At 36.6% G+C, this 23,981-nt stretch overlaps 1 protein-coding gene across 7 annotated transcripts in view; it reads left to right on the top strand.

The window, feature by feature from the left end:
* The window catches only part of L3MBTL4 (L3MBTL histone methyl-lysine binding protein 4), a 465,624-nt gene that overhangs the window by 68,844 nt on the left and 372,799 nt on the right, over positions 1-23,981 (top strand). For 5 of the 7 annotated variants that reach the window (XM_047697687.1, XM_047697683.1, XM_047697681.1 and 2 more), the window contains 2 exons: positions 21,240-21,320; positions 21,707-21,809. In XM_047697687.1, coding sequence (XP_047553643.1) covers positions 21,738-21,809 — 72 coding nt within the window. In that variant the 5' untranslated portion in view covers positions 21,240-21,320; positions 21,707-21,737. Of the gene's footprint in view, positions 1-10,759; positions 10,799-14,652; positions 14,675-21,239; positions 21,321-21,706; positions 21,810-23,981 lie in introns of those variants that run through there. The other 2 variants (XM_047697685.1, XM_047697688.1) reach the window with 2 other exon arrangements.

Raw genomic sequence — 23,981 nt, 5'->3', positions numbered from 1 at the left:
TTAGAGTAATGTTGGGATTACAATCCAAATCGTTCTCTGTGTTCTAAAGTGGGGAACTATTTAGAGAGCAGCTGTCCTCTTGATGTTGCTGCTGCCACTGCTGCTGCTTTGCTACTAAATCTTTTTGTTAGCCTGGACTCTTTTAGTTGCAATTGACAGAAATCCAATTCAAATTGGCTTAAGCAGAAAAGGAAAATTATTAGCTCATAAAACTAAGAAGTCCTAGTGTGGCATTGGATCAGGTATGGCTGGATCCAGGGGCTTATCCTTCTCAACATTTGGTTCTGCCTTCCTCTGTGTTGCTTTCAGTGAAGCTGTCTTTTACTTTGTGGCCTCTGCACCTCCACACTTAGCTTCTACATATTTAACAGTCTCAGAAGAAAGGTTCTTTTGCCTAGTATCTGCAGTCAGAGTCCTAGAATTGGATTTCTTTGATATTTCTTAGTTTGCATATTTATTTTGGAAGCACTAACAGTGGCCAAGAGGGCGGATTTTATCAAGTTGACCCTTTTTTATCCTTCCTGAGTTACCTGCCTACTCTGGAGTTATGTGGACTCAGAATAAGGCTTCCAAAAGTAAAAGTGAAGGAGCTAGACAAGGAGGGTGTTGGGCTAGCCAAACCAATGGGTTCTCTTTATTGGTGCTATTATGCAGAAGCTGGTGATGTACAGCACATGTAATGTAGTTAGCTTATGTGAACAAGTAGAGAAAGGGAAAAACCACAGGGGAGTAGATCCCTAACCTAAGCTCTGACTCTCTCAGGCTTATAGGGTAATAGTACTTCCCCACTTCAAAATGATGTTAGTCAATCAAGTCTGAAGGGGGCTATATGATGACACTCTATGGAGGCAGAGTGTTAAGATTAGAAGAGTCCTTCCCTGAGAGTCAGAGTCCTAGGTGCTACTTTCCGAGAACATAGACTAATGTTTTTCGCTGCACCGTGAGCTCCTAGAAGGTAGAGAATGTGCTTATCTTGCCTTTTTTAAAAAATATTTTTTATTTTTATTTATTTGAGACAGAGAGAATGAGAGAGAGAGAGAGAGCATGAGAAGGGAAAGGTCAGAGGAAGAAGCAGACTCCCCTCTGAACAGGGAGCCAGATGCAGGACTTGATTCCGGGACTGCAGGATCATGACCTGAGCTGAAGGCAGTCGTTCAACCAACTGAGCCACCCAGGCGCCTTTGATTTTGCTTTTTAAACATTTTCAGTCTTTGAATTGTTTTCTTAATCTCTCCTTCTAGATCTGTTAGATGTATGTTGGGACCTTTCCCATTATCCTTTATATCTCTTTCATAATTTTTGTACATGCTCATCCTGTGCTTATTATTCTGAGTGATTATCTTAGTTCTGGATTCTAGTTTATCAGTTTTCACTTCTAAAAAGTATACTTATTTAACATAACTTTCATACCATATTCTGCATTTCATTTCCATATTTTCTCTTTATTTTTGAAATCTGCTTTTTTAAAAAAAATTGTACAATGTTCTTTTCTTGTCTTAAGGAGTCAGTATTGTCATTTATTTCTTCAAGAGTTTATACATTCTTATATTTAAGTCCTTCTAGTCTTTTTCTGTTATGAAGGCTGCCAAGGTGTTAATTCTTCTTGATTGCTTTTGCTGATCTTATGTGTTTCCTTGTGTAGTCTGTGGTTTTAGTCTATGAGTTCACGTTCAGGGAGAGAGTCATGTGAGTTCTGAGATTGTCTTTGGTGGGTGAGATATCGCCATGGGGCAGTTTTACTGATCTGTACTTTCTGGATAGGGGGCAGTGGAACCTCACACCTGTGTATAGTACAAATCTGTGTTTCTGATTTCTTGGTGATTATCTTTCCACCAGTTTTTTAGTGAAGGTGACCCTCTTAAAGCCATGCTTGCATCTTTTGGTTTCAGTTCTTACCCCCCAATAGGAGTAAAAATCAAAGCTCCTAATTCGTAGATCTCATTTCCTTAGTTTTATCTTTGTTTCTGGCATCTGAAGATTTCCCTCTTTTAACATTCTAGAGTTCAGTTGTATAATACAAACATTTTTGTTACGTTTTCCCTGTGTACTTTTTCCCCCTGCATCTGTTGTATTTCCCATCTTGATCAGAAATCACTTACTTACATTGCATTTCTGTAGCTCCTAGTATATTGTCTTCCACGTAGTGGAAATTACACGGACATACATTCACACGCAAATGTATTTTTAAAATTTAGTTATGTAGGGGCGCCTGGGTGGCTCTGCGGGTTGAGCCTCTGCCTTCGGCTCAGGTCATGATCTCAGGGTCCTGGGATCAAGCCCCACATCGGGCTCTCTGCACAGCGGGGAGCCTGCTTCCTCCTCTCTCTCTGCCTGCCTCTCTGCCTACTTGTGATCTCTCTCTCTGTGTCAAATGAATAAATAAAATCTTAAAAAAAATTTAGTTATGTGTTTAGTAACTGCAAAAGTGTTTTTTCAGTTAGAAGAATTACCAGGCTGACAGAAGAAACTAGATTTGTTACATAGAAAGGAAGAAATTTGAGTTTGCCATAATGTTATAATAAAATGTTTATAATACCTACAAGTTTTAAAAACATGTCCAAAATACATGCATATTATAGGAGGAAGAATAATGATCCTCAAAGATGTCCATATATTAATCCTTGAAGTGTATGAATATGTATGATATAAAGCAAGGGGAGTTAAGGTTGTAGATGAAATTAAGATTGCTAATCATTAGACCTTAAAATAGGGAAATTATCCTGGACTATTCAAATGGACCCATGTAATCACATGCATCCTTAAATGTGGCAGAGTGAAGCAGAAGAACTAGTGTCAGGGTGATGTGCTCTGAGAAAGAATTGACTGGCCATTTGGCTTTAAAGATGGAGGAAGGGGTTTCAAGCCAAGAAATGGCATAAACAGCAAGAAAATGGATTCTTCTCTAAAGCCTCCCCTAGAGCCTTACTGGCACCTTGACTTTAACCTAATAACACCCATATAGGACTTTTGACCTCCATATATAATGTATATATGTATAATAAATTTCTGTTGTTTTAAGCAATTACGTTAGTGGTAATTTGTTACAGTGTCAGTAGGAAAGTATTGCACATACTGTATGACCCAGCAATTCCACTCCTAGAAGAAATTTGACGAATGTACATTTCAGCAGGAAAAATGTAGTAAAATGTTCGAGTAGCATTGTTTGTAATACTGCATACCTTGAAATTACCCAGATGCTCATCAGAAACAAAGCAGATAATTATGATGTGACACACTCTGCAGAAGTGTGTAACAGTAAGAGTGAACTATCTCCATGTGCATGCAACAATATGGATGATTATCACAAAAATGATGTTAGCAAAAGAAACAGACCCAAGAACAATGCATACGGGTAAGTCCATTGATGTAGTGTATAGAAAATACAGAAGTTATCGATAGTATTTGGAGTTGGCATAATCATCAAGATTATCTTTAATGAATAGACTGAAAGGGAACAGGATTATAATACTCTGTTTCCTAATTTGGGTACTAGTTACATATGTTTAGGTGTTAAAATTTACTGAGTACATACACTTATATGTATTTTCCTTTATTTTTTTAATTTCTATTTTTTAAACATTGTATTTTTAAGTAACTCTACACCCAGGGTGGGGCTCAGACTCACAGCCCTGAGACCAAGAGTTACAGCTCCACCCACTGAGCCAGACTGGTGCTCCTTTTACACATTTTTCTGTGTGTATGTCACACTTTCATTAAAAAAAGAACATGTCCCAGGGGCACCTGGGTGGCTCAGTGGGTTAAAGCCTCTGCCTTCGGCTCAGGTCATGATCCCAGGGTCCTGGGATGGAGCCCCGCATTGGGCTCTCTGCTCAGCAGGGAGCCTGCTTCCTCCTCTCTCTCTGCCTGCCTCTCTGACTACTTGTGACCTCTCTGTCAAATAAATAAAAAATATCTTTAAAAAAAAAAAAAGAACATGTCCCAGTCATTGGGTCATTTTCCATAAGAACAGCAATCTAGTCAGTGGAGTTGAGACTTAGTGTCATTGCCAGTGAGCTAAGGAATTAGACCGAGAACTTGTGATTGGATGAGTTTTCTGCTACCTTGGTCTGACTTCTTCCCTGTCAATGCATCAGAGAAATAGACACAGAGAAAATTTCTGTAGTACTAGTTTTTGATTTGCCTGATTAAAATTCTGATTAATAGAATTCAAATATATCTAATGCAGGCTTGAAAAGCTTATGATAGATACATACTCTAGTAACAAAACTACCCCCCCCCCCGGTTGGTTGGTTGGTTATTTATTTATTTATATTATTAACATAAAATGTATTATTTGTTTCAGGGGTACATGTCTGTGATTCATCAGTCTCACACAATACACAGTGCTCAACACAATACATATCCTTTCCAGTGTCCATCACCCAGGCACCCCATACTTCCCACCCCCTTCCACTCCAGCAACCCTCAGTTTGTAACAAAACTATTTGATTTTTATTTCTGCAGATAATATATTTTCATGTCATTTAATGTGTCTTGCCATTATAGGCAGCAGTACCAGTTACCACATTCAAGTGCCAAAGTATTAAAGATATTCCAGGAAGGAGATTTATTTGAATGTGCTTAGTGGTGCTTGGGAAAATTTAACTTGGGCAAGGCTTCATAGTGACATTTGTTGGAAAGTCTGTTTTAATGAGTGTAGTCTGTCCTCAATAAAATATGAAGTGGTCTGTTGTCCAAGCCATATTTACACATTTTCCCATTATCTTTCCATCAAAAATGTACGTCAGTACTACTGCTGTGCACTAAACACATGCTTTGTCTCCATGTTGTAGCTAAAGGCAGCAATAGTAGGTTTTTAGAAATGGAGTCATTAGTTAAGGTATACGATTCTGCAGTTGACCTGTTCAAGCTTTGCCCTGACTGGCCATGTCACGGGGGGCTTGTTAATTTCGACAGGGCAGGTGAGAGGCTGCCACCACATGGTTGGTGCATAGAAGAAGCTGACTTAATAAATAATAGTTACAGGGATGATGATATTCATGCTTTTTTTTACATGTCCCAGTTGTCATTTAAGGTTCTGAATGAATGGTCGATACTGAGTGAGGATATAACTTTGTAACTTGATGGTAATATTCATGGGCAAATGAAACCTTTGTAAAAATAAATATGAAGATGTAGCACTCCTTCTCTAAGACTACCCATGAATGCTGAATTTTCATCATAAATATTCCAAATACATAGTAAAGAGTTGAGAATAAGCCAATGAACAACCCTTTGCCAGCCATCTAGACTGAATAATGTCAGTGTTTTGTCGTGCTTACTTCGACGATTTCCAGGCAATGGAACCGCTATAGTTCCAGGTGCAGCCTCTTTATCCTCAGTCCTGTTTCCTTCAACCCCCTACTGAGATGCAGCTACTAAGCGGCAGTTTTGTGTCCCTCTCAGTCATGTGCTTACATTTTGAATAGACCTCTGTGTATCCATAAGCAGACGTTACATAGTTGGGTCTGTGGTGTGTATATCATCCTGCACCTTGACCTTTTTGTTCAAATATATTTTAGAGATTTATCTGTGATGGGATATATATTGAGCTCATTTATTTTTAAATGCTATGTAGTATTCCCTTTTAAAATACTAGTTAGTCGTTGACTTTCCTATTAGTGGGTATTTGGAATATTATTCAATTTTTCTTATTACGGACAGTGTCACAGTAAACATACTCTTTTTGCACCTGTGCCAGAGTTTTCCTGTCTATCTAGAAGCATTTGGATCCAGTTGGTAGTTACGCGAGTTTACACTTAAGCAATATGTGAGAATTCCTGCTGCTTCACATTCTCTCTACAACTTGATAAGTCCTTGCCAGTCACTTTCCTGGGTATAAGAGGATATTTATTTTTAATATGCATTTCTTTGTTTCTACCTGCTCCTGCCATAAAACATTACATTTCTGAGCCCTGGATGTTCTTCCAGTAAATGCCCTTTTGCTTAGGAGAACCAGATTCTTTCTCTGACTTGAGATTTACATGCTTATCTTTTGTCCCTGCTGAGATTTTACTCAGTGGAACTAGAAATGCTGGGGCTCAGCTTATGCCCTGGGTCTGACAAGAAGAATGGAGGAGGCTAATGCCCCTGGTTCAGTTTACACCCCTGGTTCTTCTCCTCCTTTGAGAATAGCTGGTCTAATGAAGGAATGCTGCTGGCCTGTCCACCCCTTGCTAACTGCACTCAGTACATGCTCAGAAAGGGTCTAGTGAGATATTTTTTCCCCAAACATTAGAGAAAAAGGCAGCAAGTCTTGGTGAAAAAAAGGGATTTAGCAATAAGAAAAATGGACTGTTCAGTTAGAAGAAAGTGCTATGTCCATTTTCTCTTTTCCCCTCTCTTTTTCTTTCTTTCTTTTTTTTTACTCTGTCAGCTTTTCTTATCTTGGATGACTAGGTTACATCATTAAAAATGGCTAAAAAGGGGCACCTAGGTGGCTTAGTTGGTTAAGCGTCTGCCTTCAACTCAGGTCATGATCCCAGGGTCTTGGGATTGCACCCCACATCGGGCTCCCTGCTCAATGGGGAGCCTGCTTCTCCCCATCTCTTTGCCTACTACCCCCTCTGCTTGTGCTCTGTTGCTCTTTCTCTGTCAAAAAAAGAAAATATTTTTTTAAAAATAAAGTTACTAAAAAAATCCTTTGCAATTTTACATATACAAAAACAACATATTTTAAGATTTATTAGAGAAAGAGAGATTGGGGGGTGAGGGGCAGAGGGAGAGAAAATCTTATAAGCGGACTCTGCTCTGAGCCCAGAGCCCCATGTGGGGCTTGATCTCATGACCCTGAGATCAAGACCTCAGCTGAAACCAAGAGTCAGGTGCTTAACCAGCTGTACCACCCAGGTGCCCCCGCAAAACATATATTGTATGTCAGTTATGAAGCTTAATAGAAAAATATATACCTATGAAGCCAATGTCCAGCTTAAGAATGAAAACATTACAGTGCTGTTAATTTTCTTCTCCACCTGCTTTGCTGCATTTTATTGCTTGGTTTCTTGTTTTAAAAATGTACTATGCAGTCTTCTGGTTTTCTTTTTTTATTCAATGTTATTGCTAATTAAGTTCTTGCATATGTAGTTGCACCTGATTCATTTTCACTATGTAACGTTAAATTGTGGGAATATTACACAAGTTATTTTTTCAGATTCCTGTTGATAGATATTTGGATTGTTTCCAGTCTTTTCCCCCCATTTAATACAAACTTTTCTCCTAATGGAGTACAATTACTAGAGTTCTAGGGTCCTGGGATTTGCTGAAACATCTTAAACTTCAACAAAACTTCAGTTGTTTTTCAATGCTTAATCAGCTGCCAGAAGAGTATGGGAGTTCCCATTGCTCCTCACCCTTGCCAACATCTGGTATTGTCGGAGTTTTACATTTTTGACACTCTAATGGTCATGAATTGGTATCTCATTGTGGTTTTATTCTTAATTTCCCTGATTACTAACAGGGCTGAGCAACTTCTTAAATTTCTTTGTGAAATACTTATTCATGATTTTGTCCCCTTTCCCCCCATCTTATGGATTGTTCTGTCTGCTATTGCTACCAAAAACTACTGCATCACAAGATCTTAATAGATCTTTGTGTGATTTGTCATTGGGCTTGCCTAGGTGATTTATGAAAGACTTAAGGCCATTCATATGCTGGGGCTTGGCTGCAGGTGGAGTCAGGGTCAAGTGTGTTCTACCTGCGTTCATTTTGGGGTCAGCTCTGAAGGATAGAAGGCCAACTGAAGCATACTCTTTTAATGGTGGGTAGTTGTAGTGTAGTAGGGTCAACAGTAATTGCACAAGCAATTTAAGCCTCAGCTCACATTGTATTTCCCATTGGCCAAAGCGAGTCATAGGCAAGCCCAAATTTAATGTATTTTGTTCATATGGAGCCATGGCAAGAGTGAGAATGTCTCACTCTGTTACAAATCAAGAATTTAAACTGAGAAAAGTGAAGGCCTGGAAAAGTATATTTTATATAAATGGAAACCAGAAGAGATCCTCTTAGCTGCTATAGCTAAGAGAGATAGCTACACTTTTATCAGACAAAATAGACTTCAAGTCAAACATTGTCACAAGAGATAAAGAAGAACATCATATAATGATAAAAAGGTCAACCCATCAGGAAGATATGACAATTGTAAACATATATTTACTTAACATTAAAGCAGTTAAGTATATAAAGTGAACATTGAACTAAAGGGAGAAATGGACAATAGTAACTGTGGGAGTAGGAGACTTCTGCACCCCACTTTTAGTGATGGATGGAAGATCTGCTAAGGATCGGTAAAGACACAGAGGACTTGAACAATTGTATAGAGCAAATGGACCTAACAGATGAATATAGAGCGTTCCACTCAACAGCCGCAGAATACCTGTTTTTCTCAAGCACACACAGGACTTTTTCCAAGGTGGGTCATGTCTTATGTCACAAAAGAAGTCTTAACAAATTTAGAGTGATTGGAATCACACCAAGTATCTTTACTGATCATAATGGAGTGAAGGTAGAAATCAGTAACAGAAGAAAACTGGAAAACTCACAAATATGTAAAATTAAATAAACACTCTTGAACAACCAGTGGGTCAAAGAAGAAATCAAAAAGAAAGTTAGAAAATATTGAGACAAATGAAAACAAAAATAAAACATAACAGAACTTATGGCATACTTAGTATGCAAAAGCAATGTGAAGATGAAAATTGACTGTGGTAAGTGAATACATTAAAAAGAAAGATCTCAAATAAACAAGCTAACACTCCAAGCAACTAGAAAAAGAATAAACTAAACCACAGATAGCAGGACAAAGAAAATAACAAAGTTTAGGACAGAAATAAGTGAAATAGAAAACAGAAAAGCAATAGAAGAAATAATTGAAAATAAGAATTGATTTTTTGAAAACATAAAGTCTTTTAGCTAAACTAGGAAACAAAGACAAAAGACTCAAAATCAAATACATGGGGACATTACAGCTGATGCTACAGTAATAAAAAGGAATGTAAGAGACTATCATCGACAATTCTACACAACAAACTGGATAAATCAGAAGAAATAGAAAAATCCTTAAATATATATAACCTACCAAGACTAAATCATGAATAAACAGAAAATCTGAACTGGTCTGTAACTACTGTGGAGGCTGAATCAGTAATCAAAAAACTTCCAGCAAAGAAAAGCTGAGGACCAGATGGCTTCATTGGTGAATTCTACCAAACATTTAAGTCTGTGATCCACTTTGAATTAATATTTGTGTATGGTGTGAGGGAGGGCTCCCAACTTCATTATTTTGCATGTGAATATCCAGTTGTCCCAGCACCATTTGTTGAAAAGAAAGTTTTTCCCCTAGCAAATTGTCTTGGCACCTTTTTGAAAATTAAGTAGACAATGATGTCTGGTTTTATTTCTAGAAGATCAATCTATTAAATTGGTCTGTATGCCTGTCTTTATGCTGGTGCCATACTGTCTTGATTATTGTGTTCCCCCCTCAGTTTTTATTTAAATTACAGTTAGTTAACATACAATATAATATTAGTTTCAGGAGTACAGTATAGTAATTCAGCACTCACATACAACACTCCGTGCTCATCACAAAAAGTGCTCTACTCAGTCCCCATCACCTATTTAACCTGTTCCCCCACCCACCTCCCCTCTGGTAATCATCAGTTTTTTCTCTGTAGTTGAGACTCTGGTTTTCAGTTTGCCTCCCTCACTCCTTTTTGCCTCCTTTGTTCACTTGTTTTGTTTCTTAAATTTCACACGTGTGAGATCATATAATTATCTTTCTCTGATTGACTTATTTCACTTAGCATAACATACTCTAGTTCCATGCATGGCTTTGCAAATAGAAAAATTTCATTTTTTGATGGCTGAGTAGTATTCCATTGTATATAGATATCACATCTTTATCCAATCATCTGTCAGTGAACATCTGGGTTTTTTCCATAGTTTGGCTATTGTGGACATTGCTGCTATAAACATTGGGGTGCAGGGGCCCCTTTGGATCATTACATTTGTATCTTTGTCCCTAATAGTGCAATTGCTGGGTGGTAGGGTAGCTCTATTTTCAACTTTTTGAGGAACCTCCGTACTGTTCTCCAGAGTGGGTGCACCAGCTTGCATTCCCACCAACGTGTTAGAGGGTTCCCCTCTCTGCATCCTTGCTGACACCTGTTGTTTCCTGACTTGTTAATTTTAGCCATTGTGACTGGCGTGAGGTGGTATCTCAATGTAGTTTTGATTTGTATTTCCCTGATGTTGAGTGATGTTGAACATTTTTCATGTGTCTGATGGCCATTCGCATGTCTTTGGAGAAATGTCTGTTCATGTCTTCTGCCCATTTCTTGACTGGATTTTTTTTTGGGGGGGTAGGAATGTTGAATTTGATAAGTTCTTTATAGATTATGGATTCTAGCCCTTTATCTAATATGTCATTTGTGAATAACTCCTCCCATTCCATAGCTTGCCTTTCTGTTTGTTGATTGTTTCCCTTGCTGTGTAAAAAAGCTCAAGTCATGATCCCAGAGTCCCGGAATCAAGTCCCACATCAGGCTCCCAGCTCTGCAGGGAGTCTGCTTCCCCCCTCTCATGTTCTCTCTCTCTTACTCTCTCTCTCTCTCACTAAAATAAATAAATAAAATCTGTTTTAAAGAATGTTTTTTATCTTGATGAGGTCCTAATAGTTCACTTTTGCTTTTGTTTTCCTTTCCTCTGGAGACATGTTTAGTAAGAAGATGCTGCAGCTGAGGTCACAGAGGTTGCTGCCTGTGCTCTCCTCTAGGATTTTGATGGATTCTTGTCTCCCAGTTAGGTTTTTCATTCATTTTGAATTTATTTTTGTGTGTATTAAGTTTTGAAACCAGGAAACGTGAGTCCTTTCTCCTGATTGTTTTGGTGGTCCTTTGGGGTTTTGTCGGTTTGTTTTTTGCATTTCCATATGAATTTTAGGATCAATTTATCAATTTCTGCCAAAAAAAAAACCCACTTGGGAATTTGATAGAGATTGTACTGAATATGTATATCAATTTGGAGAATATTGTTATCTAAATTGGTAAATCTTCCAATCCATGGATAAGGAATATTTTTCCATTTATTGATTTCTTCATTTATTTATTTTTATAGTGTTTTATAGTTTTCAGTTTGTAAGTCTTACACTTCTTTATTAAACATATGTTTATTTTTTTATCCTATTATGAATGCAATATTTTAATTTTGTCTTATCAATTATATTTGTATAAGAATGCAACTGATTTGTATATATTGATCTTATTTAACTCATCTATTAGTTCCAATAGCTTTTTAGTTGATTGCTTAGGGATTTTTTACATACTAGATCATGTCATTGTAAACAGAAACATTTTTAATTCTTCCTTTCCCATCTGGATACCTTTTATTTCTTTTTCTTGTCCAGTTGCCCTGACTGGAACCTCTAGCATATTGTTAAGTAGAAATGTTGAAGAGCAGACATCCTTGTCTTGTTTGTGGTCGTGGGAGGAAAGTTTTCAGTCTTTTACCACGGAGTATGATCTCAGGTGTAGGTATTTGATAAACACTATCAGCTTTAGGCAATTCCTTCTATTACTATTTTGATGAAAGTAATATTTTTTTAATCACTGAAAGGTCTAAGTTTTATCAAAAGCTTTTTCTGTGTTTATTTATATGATTGTGTGGATTTTATCCTTAATTTTCTTTTTTTTAAAGATTTTTATTTATTTATTTGACAGACAGAGATCACAAGCAGGCAGAGAGGCAGGCAGAGAGAGAAGGAGGGGAAGCAGGCTCTCTGCTAAGCAGAGAGCCTGACGCGGGGCCGATCCTAGGACCCTGAGATCATGACCTGAGCCAAAGGCAGAGGCTTTAACCCACTGAGCCACCCAGGCACCCCTTATCCTTAATTTTCTTAATGTGATATTATATGTTCATTGATTTTCTGGTGTTAAACTAACTTTCCATTCCTGGTCATGCTGCGCAATTCTTTTATATGTTGCTGGATTCAGTTTGTTAGCATTTTGTTAAGGATTTTTGAATCTGTGTCTATAAGGAATATTGGTGTTTAGTTGAATTTTCTTCTGTTTAATTTTGTATTTTTGTCTGTAGACAAATTGGGGCAGTACTGGGTCTGTCTCATAAGATGAGTTGGAAGTATTGTTTCATCTTTTTTTTTTTTTGAGAAAGTTTGTAAAGGATAGGTATTAATTCTTTGAATATTCAGTATAAATCTTGCAGTCCTCGCCTTTTCTTTTTGGGAAGTCTTAAAATTATTACCTTTATTTCTTTACTTGTTATAGATATATTCAGATTTTCTATTTCTTCTTGAGTCATTTTCAGTAATTTGTGCTGTAGAAATTTCATTTCTTCTTGAGTCATTCTCACTAATACGTGTCTTTGTAGAAATTTCATGTAAGTTATCTAATTTGTCTGCATTTGGTTTTCATAGTACATTTGACCCTTGATCAACATAGGTTTGAGCTCCGTGGGTCTACTTATACATAAATTTTTCTTGATAAGTACAGTATTGTAAATGTATTTTCTTTTCCTTATTTTTTTTTTTAAGGATTTTATTTATTTATTTGACAGACAGAAATCACAAGTAGGCAGAGAGGCAGGCAGAGAGAGGGGGAAGCAGGCTCCCTGCGGAGCAGAGAGCCTGATGTGGGGCTTGATCCCAGGACCCTGGGATCATGACCTGAGCTGAAGGCAGAGGCTTTAACCCACTGAGCCACCCAGGCGCCCTCCTTATGTTTTTTTTTTTTTTTTTAAAGCTATTCGTGGTGCAATTGCTTTTTTCTTTTTAAAGTTTTATTTATTTATTTGATAGAGATCACCCAGGCGCCCCCTCCTTATGTTTTTAATAGCATTTTCTTTTCTTTAGTTTATTATAAGAATACAGTATATAATACATATAACATACAAAATATGTGTTAATCAACTATTTATGTCATTGAAGCTTTGGTCCGCAGTAGGCTATTAATGGTTTTTGAGGAGTCCAAAGTTATAAGTGGATTTTTGATTGCATGGGGCATCCATGACCCAAGCCCTGTGTTGTTCAAGGGTCAACTATATTCCCTTATAATCCTTTTGATTTTTGTAAGATCAGTATTGATGTAACCTCTCTTACTCTGGTTTTTGTAATTTGAATATTCTCTTTTTCTTGTTCTAGCTAAAAAGTTAAATCAGGCTTGGTTATCTTGTTGACTACACTTAAAATTGGAAAGGTTTTAAACTTTTTTCATATCCAACTCTTTTTCTTTACATGCTTGTATTATTGTTCATAATTTTTTGTTTCACTTTTTAGGACTGTCTTTTCTTCATTTACCTTTTTGAGCATCCTAAACTTAATTATTTAAAGAATACTTATTAATATTTTCTTTTTTTAAAAGACTTCATTTATTTGAGAGAGAGAGAGAGAGATTATGAGCAAGGGGTGGGGGGGGTCAGAGGGAGAAGCAGACCCCTTGCTGAGCAGGGAACCTGATGAGAGACTCCATCCCAGGAATCTGTGATCATCACCTGAGTTGAAGACAGGTGCTTAACCAACTGAGTGGCCCGGGTACCCTCAATATTTTCTATAATTTAATTTTTATCAAGATGAATTCCACCCCCCTAGTAGCTGATTTTATTATCTTTCTTAGCATTTGATTTCTTTATCTATTTTTGAATTTTGATTTGCAGATGCACTTGGAGTGTGATTATTTTGTTTTCTTATTCTATACATGCCTTCTTTCTCCTGACTTTTTAATGTTTGTGGTTGCCTGTGTCTGGCTCCTCAGAGCCCACTTCCTTGTCAGGAGTCAGCGTTTGTTCTTCCTGCCTTCTCAGACTCATAGTTATAACCCATTATTCCAGGCATTTGTGGCAGAAGTTCTATTTGACTCCCATTCAGCACTGGTGGAGCCTCCTGCCACCTTTGGCTTCAAGGGGTAAACCTGGCTCCAGTACCCCCCTTGTGTTGACCACTGAACTCCTAACTTCCTCTGCCTTTCTCTTGTTCTGGAGCCCAACAGACTCAAGTCTTGCCACTTTGTTTCTGATGTACTGCATGTTTACAGAGAGGGTTATTTGGGTATATTTTAATGGCTTTGTTCTTTGTTTAGAGCAATGGACTGTTTCCTCATCTGTGAAAAATGGAGTGATAGTGGTACATATGTCCTTGGATTGTCATAAGTATTAATTGAAAATGTATAGGTAGAGGGGTTCTGACTATATGCCAACTATATGCTAACTATATGCCAGGCATATATGAGTTTTCAGGTAATGTTAGCTATTAATGCAATTAAGAGAGAGCAGGAATTCATGAAGAAATTGTCAAAATACACTCAGTTGCAATTGTTTATTAATTGATTCAGACACCAACTACTGTGTATTATAATCAGCATTGAGTATCAATGGATACATTTTAGCCTGGTAGCATGCACTGCAAATCAGTGCAATAATCAGATATTTGTATTAGATATTGTGGTGTTAAATTCACTTTAAATTCTGTGCAACATCCTAGAAGCAGCTTAAATGTTCCTCCACAGTACATTTTCTAATCAATGTTAGACCTACTTTCCTTTCTGTGAACAAATTGCCCACTTTAATTCTTTAATGGCATGTATTGTGTTTCTTGTTCACTTATGTATGTTTCTTGTCCACACAGTGACCATAGAATTTGCTGTCCAAACTGGAACATTTTGGGGAGTGGAAGGTGGTGTTATTGATAATTATACCAGTATGGGTGGCATGAGACAGAATTATCCTGGGTTATCCAGGGCAATAATGGCTACCTTCATTATCTTCCTTTCTGGAATGTCTTACATATCATCCTTATATTCTGCAAAGTACCTGTGACAGTCTTGATGGTAACAGGTGGTCAATAAGCATTTTGTGCAAGAATTTCCAAAAAGCAAGTGGACATAGGCAGGCAGTGCATTATTTTTGTTATTTCAGACTTTTAAAATTTGAATTGAAATTATTTATATGTTTTCTAATAAGTAATCTAATTTGTCTTCTTAATTAGAAGGTCAGTAACACAAGTGTTTGGCAGTATGCAGTGTGAAAATTCCACTAACTCTGAAGGGAAATCAAACTGATTCAAAGGATTCCTTTGAAAAATCAGTGCACTGTTACCAAATTTTCTACAGAAATGCAGATCATTTACATATATTAGCTGTCTTGTTTTAATGTAACATACTATTAGGAGAGTCTTTAATTAAAATCATTTAAAATCACGTCTGTTACATACAGTTAGTGCTTGGATATAATTACAAAGCCAACATACACTGGGGAGTAGTGCCACCTGTCAATATTCTTCATTTCTTCTTGATAAGATTGCTCTGATGTGTTTTAGAGTCCAAGGTTATTCTTCCTTGGCTCTAATTTTTTTTTTATTTCTTCCAAACTCAGAAAGGAAGCATGTGACTGATGTGACATTTGGGGCATTTGGGGACTGGGCATTGTTAAGGCAATCAGAATAATCCATATATTTTGAAATCATGCCAAGGATATCAGGTTAAATTTATATCAAAAGAAGTGTTCTATCATTTTGATCAAAATACATCTTATGAATTGACATTTAAAGGGATCGTATAAAATCTCCCTGTCTTCCTGTGTGTCATCTTGTCTTCTCTCTGTCATATCATCCATCTCATTTGTTTTGCATTTTATGGAATATTATATTTGATTCTTTTTTTGTCTGGGAACAAAAACTTATATGGGCTGTTAGATATCTTTTATATTTTTGGTTGTATTATCTAAAGAGAATCCAGTTGTTACCAAATTGTATTTTGAAACTTCTCAGTGGAAAAATTTCATATTTTTTTCCCCAATACATAATAATAAGAATTCAGGTTTCTTGTTTTTTCTAAACAAACCAGAGTTATTGAGATAATTACTAGGGATTAGCAAGACAGATCACTCTGGTGGCAGGAGAAAAGCATTAGTAGCCAGATGATTTCAGTTTGACAAGCTATGGGGTGTTATTAGTCGTGAAATGCAAGCTAGCCATGGCGGTGCTTATGTCTTGTGCAATAACACTTTGCTAAAGGCATCAAGTCTAAGCTGTTCATTTGCATACATGTTCAGAGTATTCCTGGGAGCTAGGCATGATAAATTGTATTTATATCCTATAAAATGAACGTAATGTTATTGAATTTAATAGGTAAGTGCCTATCTTAAGGACATAAATATCAAATGACTGGAAGGAAATGGATATGAGGAAATGTGTTTTATTTGTTTTTTTTTTTTTTAATATATGAAGGAAAAAGAGGGGTTGTCACGTTAGAGAACTACACTTACACTGGTGAAACAGCACTGTAAAAGGAATAATGTGTGGATCAAGGACTGTAACACTAACTTAAGGTGTTTGAGGCTTCTCTGTAATTCAGAGATGTGTTTATGCAATTCAGGGTCACAAACACATACTGAGCCAGAAGCTATGTAGACAATAGGAAAATAAGGATCAATAATTCAGTCCTTGTCATTGGCCACATAAGGGGAGACCTATATATAAATAAAAAATATATAGTATAAGGAATTGAATAATGTGACAGAGATAAGCACAAGTACAATAAATTTTATGTCAGATGCACCTTGTCCTTTGGGAGCAGGAGGTGAGCAAGGAAGGCTTTTCTCAAGGCCATGAAGTCTCTTTAAGTTGAGTCATAAAGGATGAGTAAGAATTCAATTGAAAAAGGAGGGATGGATAGCAGGGAAGGTGTTCCAAGGTTGAGGGACCAACAAAAGTGTGGGCTGAGAAGCAGCAGGGTATAGTGTTCCAAAGAACTTGAAGGGATGATCAGATTGGAGGTGGCTAGATTTAATAGGTGTAGGGGGAGAAAATAAATCCAAGAATTGTAGAGGGGTGCAGTTAAGCATCTGACTCCTCATTTTGGCTTAGGTCATAATCTCAGGGTCCTGAGTTCATGCCCCATGTTGAGCTCCACTCTGGGTCTCCCTCTCTCTTCCTCTCTCTCTGTCCTTACCTCTCCCCACTTTCTTTCATTCTCTCAAATAAATAAATAAATAAATAAATAAATAAATAAAATCTTAAAAAAAAAAGAAATGTCAAGTAGATTAAAAATGAGCAAAACCTGATAGGGGTGATGTAATGGATGAAATGATGCTAACTGCTAGTCCTCTGGCTCTGGCAAAGTCAGGGCCACCAGTAGCCCAAGAGGTGTCTTTTAAAAAAAAATTTTTTTTATTCATTTTTTAAAATTTCTTTTCAGTGTTCCAAGAAGTGTCTTTGTTTGAATCAGAAGAAGATATATTTTTTGATACCTGTTCAGGGGGAGTGGTGTGTATGCAGAGCCCAGAGTGGATTTCGGCCTGCATTTGCCCACTGGCTTGGTGCTCCTGGGCAGTGTCTTGTCTGAAGAACGGCAAGGGGCAGATGGGGGCAAACAGGTGGACCAGTCATGTCGTTAGTGCAAACAGGAAAAGAGAGTGTAGCTGGGAGGCAGTGGGAGGGGCAGTGATGAATTCAGTCGTGAGTGTGTTCGGTTTGTAGCATCCAGGGTCATTATGCCGGAGGACATATCAGGGAAGAAGTTTGGGTGAATGATTCCAAAACACTGGGGACTACAGATGATTTAGGTCTGCTAAACTTTTTAATTACATGTCAGTCATAGCTAAAATTATTCAAACTGAATTATTGCTTCAGTGGTAATCTGATAATGCTAAGGGCTAAGTTCTCTAAAATGGTGAACCTGCTTATCAAAAACTCATTCCAGATAACTTTTCAAAGAATGTCTACTAGTGTTTATTCATTTTTTAAATTTTTATTTTTTATTGAGCTACATTTGATGTATAATATTATGTTAGTTTCAGGAACATAACATAGAGATTTGACAATTAGGTTCATTATGAAATGGTTACCACAATAAATGTAGTTATCATCTGTCACCATACATTATTATAATACTACTGACCATATTTCACATGCTGCACTTTCATCTCCATGACGTATTTGTTTTATAACTGGAAGTTTGTATCTCTTAATTACCTTCACTTGTTTCACTCATCCTTCTATCTCCCTTCCCTCTGGCAACCACCAGTTTTGTGTCTGTATCTGTGAATTTATTTGTTCATTTGTTTTGTTTTTTATATTTTACATATAAGTGAATCAAATATTGTCTTCTATCTTATTTCACTTAGCCTAATACCCTCTAGGGCCATCCGTATTGTCATGAATGCCAAGAATTAATTTCTTTATATGGCCAAGTAATGTTCCATTGTGTGTATTTATATATGTAGATATATATCACATTTTCTTTACCCATTCATACATTGATGGACACCTTGGTTGCTTCCATATCTTCGATTTTGTGAATAATGCTGGGTGCGTGTAACCTTTTGAATTAGTGTGGTGTGGTTTTTTTTGGGGGGGGAGTGAATACCTAGAAGTGGAGTTATTGGGTTGTATGGTATCTCTATTTTTAATTTTTTTTTTTTTTTTTTTTGAGGAGCCTTCATACTGTTTTCCATAGGGGCTGCACCAGTTTGGATTCCCACCAACAGTCCAAGAGGGATCCCTTTTCTCTATATCCTCACCAACACTTGTTATTTATTGACTTTTTTTTTAGTAAGCTCCACACCCAGCATGGAGCCCCACGTGAGACTTGAACTCATGACCCCAAGATCAAGACCTGAGCTAAGATTGAGAGTTGATGCTTAACTGACTGAGTCACCCAGGCATCCCTTTATTGATTTTTTGATACTAGCTGTTGTGACAGGTGTGAGGTGCTATCTCATTGTGGTTTTGATTTGCATTTTTCTGATGACTAGTGATGTTGAGAATCTTTTCATGTGTCTCCTTTTCAAAGTCTCATTTGGGAAACTCTCTCTTCATGACTTCTCTCCATTTTTGATTGGATTATTTGCCTTTTTGGTGTTATATGGATTAATTCTTCTTTCCTTCCTTCCTTCTTTCCTTCCATTCACATTTATTTATTATAGAGAGGGCAGAGGGAGAAAGAGAGAATTCTCCAGCAGACTCTTGCTGAGCGTGGAGCCTGACGTGGGGTTTGTTCCCATGACCCCAAGATTACAACCAGAACCAAAACCAAGAGTCTGACACTCAAATGACTGAGACATTCAGGTGCCTTGAATTCTTTATATATTTTAGATACTAACCCATTATCAGATATAGCATTTGAAAATATCTTCTCCAGCTCTGTAGACTGCCTTTTTGTTTTATTGAAGATTTCCTTTGCTGTGCAAAATCTTTTTAGTTTGATGTAGTCCTATTTGTTTATTTTAGCTTTTGTTTCCCTTGCATGAAGAGACAGATTCACAAAAATAGTACTAAGGCTGATGTCTAAGAGATAACTGCCTACACTTTGTTTTAGGAATTTTATAGTTTCAGGTCTTACATTTAGGACTTTAATCTATTTTGAGTTGATTTATTGTGTATAATGCATGAAAGTGGTCCATTTTCATTCTTTATTCTTTTGCATGTAGCTGTTCCAATTTTCTCAATACAATTTTTGAAGAGATTGTTCTTTTACCATTGTATTATATTCTTGTCTCCTTTGTCATACATTAACTGACCATGTATATTTTGGCTGATTTCTGGGTTCTCTATTCTCTTCTGTTGATCTGTGTATCTGTTTTTGTTCAGTAACATATTGTTTTGGTCACTATAACTTTATAATATACTTTCAAATCTGAGATTGTGATACCTCCATCTTTGTCCTTCTTTTTCAAGATTGCTTTAGTTATTCAGGGTCTTTTGTGATTTCAAATAAATTTTAGGATTATTTGTCCTAATTGTGTGGAAAAATACCGTTGGTGTTTTGATAAGGATTGCAGAGAATTTGTAGATTACTTTGGGCAGAATGGACATTTTAACAATATTAATTTTTCCAATCCATGAGCTTGTATTTGTTTTATCTTTAGTTTTTTTCATCAGTATCTTATTTTTTTTTTAGGGCACAGGTCTCTCAGTTCCTTGGTTAGATATTTTCCAAGGTATTTTATTATTTTTGATGCACTTGTAAATGGGATTGTTTTGTAATTTCTTTCTTTGACTTTTTAAATTGTGTATAGAAATACTGTATCCCGTGACTTTACTGAATCAATTATTAATTTTAACAGTTTTTTTGAGTCTTTAGGGTTTTCTATATAGTTGTCCCTTGAACAAGGTGGGGGCACCAATTCCAGTGTAGTTGGAAATTTGTATATAAACTTTCAAACCCCCAAAACCTTAACTACTAATATCCTACTGGTGAACAGAAGACTTACTGATAACACAAACAGTCAAGTAATCCATGTTGTGTATATTATATATACTATATGTTGTATTTATACAATAAAATAAACTAGAGAAAAGAAAGTGTTATTAGGAAAATTCCATAAAGAGGAGAAAATACATTACAATATTTTACTGTATTTATGTAAGTGAACCTGTGTAGTTCAAACTTGTGTTATTTGAGGGCCAACTGTATATAGTATCATGTCATCTGCAAACAGTGGAAGTTTTACTTCTTCCTCATCAATTTGGATGCCTTCTATTTCTTTTTCCTGTCTGATTGCTGTGGCTAGGACTTAACAATATGTAGAATAAAAGTGGTAAAAGTGGACATCCTTGTCTTGTTCCTGATCTTAGAGGAAAAGCTTTTAGCTTTTCACTGTTGAGTATGATGTAAGCTGTGGTTTTGTCATATATGACCTTTATTATGTTGAGGTATAAACCCAGTTTGCTGAGAGTTTTTATCATGAATGGATATTGAATTTTGTCAGACGTTTTTCCTGCATCTTTTGAGATGATCACATGATTTTTATTCTTTGTTTTATTAATGTGGTGTGTCATGATTGACTTGCAGATATTGTACCATTCTTGCATCCCTGGAATACATCCCACTTAATCAGTGTGAATGATCCTTTTAATGTATTGTTGGATTCAGTTTGTTAATATTTTTTTGAAGATTTCGCATCTGTATTTATCAAGGATAACAGCCTGTAATTTTCTTTTTTGTGGTACCTTTGTCTAGTTTGGTTTAAGGGTAATACTGGCCTCATATCATGAATTTGGAAGAATTCCTTCCTCTTAGTTTTTTTGGGGGGGATAGTTTAGAGAGATAGGTATTAACTCCTCTTTACATGTGTAGTAGAATTTACCTGTGAATTCATCTGTTCCTAGACTCTTGTTTGTTGGAAGGTATTTGATTACTGATTTGATTTTGTTACTAGTCCACTACTGTTCATTAGCATACTGAAGAATGGTCATGATAAATTGGATTCATAAATTTTTTTTATTTTCTCTGTTCCAGATTTCTATGCTATGCCTTGTATGACAAAAGTCCTCTCACCAAGAATACTTCTGCCTTGACACTTGTGGACAGTCAGACCATGTGAGTATGGAATCTGAATAGGTAGATTGCAGTGAACCTGAATTAGTTAAATTAACTAAGCAAAAAAGAAAACAAAAATAAAAACAACCACCTCCCCAAAAGTGCACAAAACAGCCAAAAATATTGTGCTAGGTAGACCAAAGAAATAGTATCTATTTTTTTTATTATACAAATTCTAGATGAAGTAGAAAACTCCTTTCTTTTCCCCATTAACTTATTATTTTAGTGGGATCTATAAGAGCAACAGTGAAATTTTTATGTCAGCTCATTTTTCAGTGTATTTATGGCAACCAGTTAGAAGTTTAATGAAAGCATTATTTGGGTTTGTTTTTGTTATTCTAAAGGGGCAAAACTCCTAAACTTTTTTATGTGGCACTATTTTGCAGAAAAACACTGCTAAGGAGTGCTAAAGTGGCAATGAAACAGCCCAACAGAAAGAGGAAGCTTAGTATGGATTCCAAAGAGCATTTGAATCAGGATGGATGCTTGGTAAGATGTCCAGTTCCTGGGCCCTTAGTTTGTGCTCACTGTGGAAATTTACAACGTAATTGTATAGTTTGTGTAACTACAGCGGAGGCTGTTTTTTCAATAAGTAGGAGCTGTCTGCTTCTGGTTGAGTTTTATATACAGAGGCATAGAATATAAATGTCATTAAAGCCTGACAACATTTTAAAGGGTAATAATTCATTTTAAAGTGAAAAGAGAGCTTTTTTTTTAAATTTTAAAAACATTTTAATGCATATCCTTTGAACACATTTACATGTGCATGTATTTGAAATATAACATATTGCAGAAAAGAAAATCTAATATTTTACTATGTATATCTCATATGATATGGTAATTCATACAGTTATATCTTATGATATTCTGTGACTGGCCTGTGCTGTCCAAGATTTTATGCTGGTATTTACAAACACGGTGCATTGCTATGATAAGATAATTACTTCTGTGAAAAATACTTACAGGATTTATCTTTCACAACAAATGCTTTGATACTTAATATTTTATCAAATAAGATTTGTTAAATAATCTTTTCTCTTAATTCCCCACCAAATATAGCACAAATAATTTATGTCTTATTAGAAAGGGATATTTCTCCAATTGAAGGTAATTATTTGATGAATAATCTAAAAAATATAAAAGATAAAAAGAAAAAATACCTCCCCCCAGTCAGTTATCTAATAGTCATTTAAGGAGGAGCTTTAATTTGTTGTGGAGATGGACTAAAACATTGAGTAGTTATTACTAGGTGATTGGATACAGGTGCTTTTCTTTTCTTTTTTTTAAAGATTTTATTTATTTATTTGCCAGAGAGAGATCACAAGTAGGCAGAGAGGCAGGCAGAGAGAGTGGGGGAAGCAGGCTCCCCACCAAGCAGAGAGCCTGACGTAGGGCTCAATCCCAGGACCCTGAGATCACGACACAAGCTAAAGGCAGAGGCCCAACCCACCAAGCCACCCATGTGCCCCTATATTATCTTTTCTATTCATATACTTTACCATTAACATGTGTTACTTTTTGAATTAGAGATAAAACTATACATATGTATGTGTAGGAAAATACCAGGAAGAAAATCCAAATATTAGTCATGTTACATTTTAGTGGGAATTTTAGAGACCTTCTTCTCCTCCCTTCCTCCCTCCCTCCCTTCCATCCTTCTTTCCTTTTTAAAGATTTACTTATTTGAGAGTTGAGAATGCACACGCACATGTGAGTGAAGTAGGGGGAGAGAGAGGGGTAGAGAATCCTCATGTAGACTCCATGCTCACTGTGGAGCCTGATGCAGGGCTCAATCTCACAACCCTGAGATAATGACCTGAGCTGAAATCAAGAGTTGGACATTTGACTCACTGAGCCACCCAGGCGTCTCAAAGGTAATTTTCTTCGTAACAATGGAGGTAATTGATCATTATCAAGTGATGGACAGAGACTGTGGACTGGAGGGTGTTGTGTTTGTTAGAGTTCTCCAGAGAAAGAACCAATGGTAGTAGTTGACTGTCCTGTCACATCCCTGTTCACAATCTTTGTCCCTACTTGATAATGATGAATTAGATGTATATGTGTACATATGTATATAGAAAGATTTACTCTAAGGAATTGATTCATACAATAGTGAGAGCTGACAGGTCTGAAATCTACAGGGGAGGTTGGCAGGCTGGAGACCCAGAATAAGAGTTAATGTTGCAACCTTGAGTCCAGAGGCATTCTGGAGGCAAAATTGCCTCTTCTTTAGAGAGGTCAGACTTTTTTTCTCTTAAGGCCTTCAGGTGATTAGATGAGGCCTCTCCACATGATGGAAGATAATGTACTTTACTCAGAGTCTAATATTTGAGTATAAATCTCATCTAAAAAAATTACCTCACAGTGACATCTTGACAGCTAGAGGGTATAATATGCATCTTGCTTCTAGTTACTTATGCTCTCTCCCTGTGGCAACTTTTTGTATTCCTACACATTTCAAGGTGGCAGAAGTGACCAGGATACGTCCATAGTGAGTGGGACGTGAGTGGCTAAGCTTAGAGAGTCTTGACGGCAGAGCAGAGGAATTTGTACTTGATATTGTGTCTGCCGACCTTGATATACTAGAGGAAGGAGCCATGGTTGGCTTTGACTTAGGCATAGTGTAATGAAATTTTTTATAATATACTCAAATAGATATTG

Source organism: Lutra lutra, chromosome 12 (genome assembly GCF_902655055.1).
Source record: "Lutra lutra chromosome 12, mLutLut1.2, whole genome shotgun sequence".
Classification (NCBI taxonomy): domain Eukaryota; kingdom Metazoa; phylum Chordata; class Mammalia; order Carnivora; family Mustelidae; genus Lutra; species Lutra lutra.
Note: the sequence above shows the minus strand (reverse complement) of the source record. Positions and strands in the feature narration are given on the sequence as shown.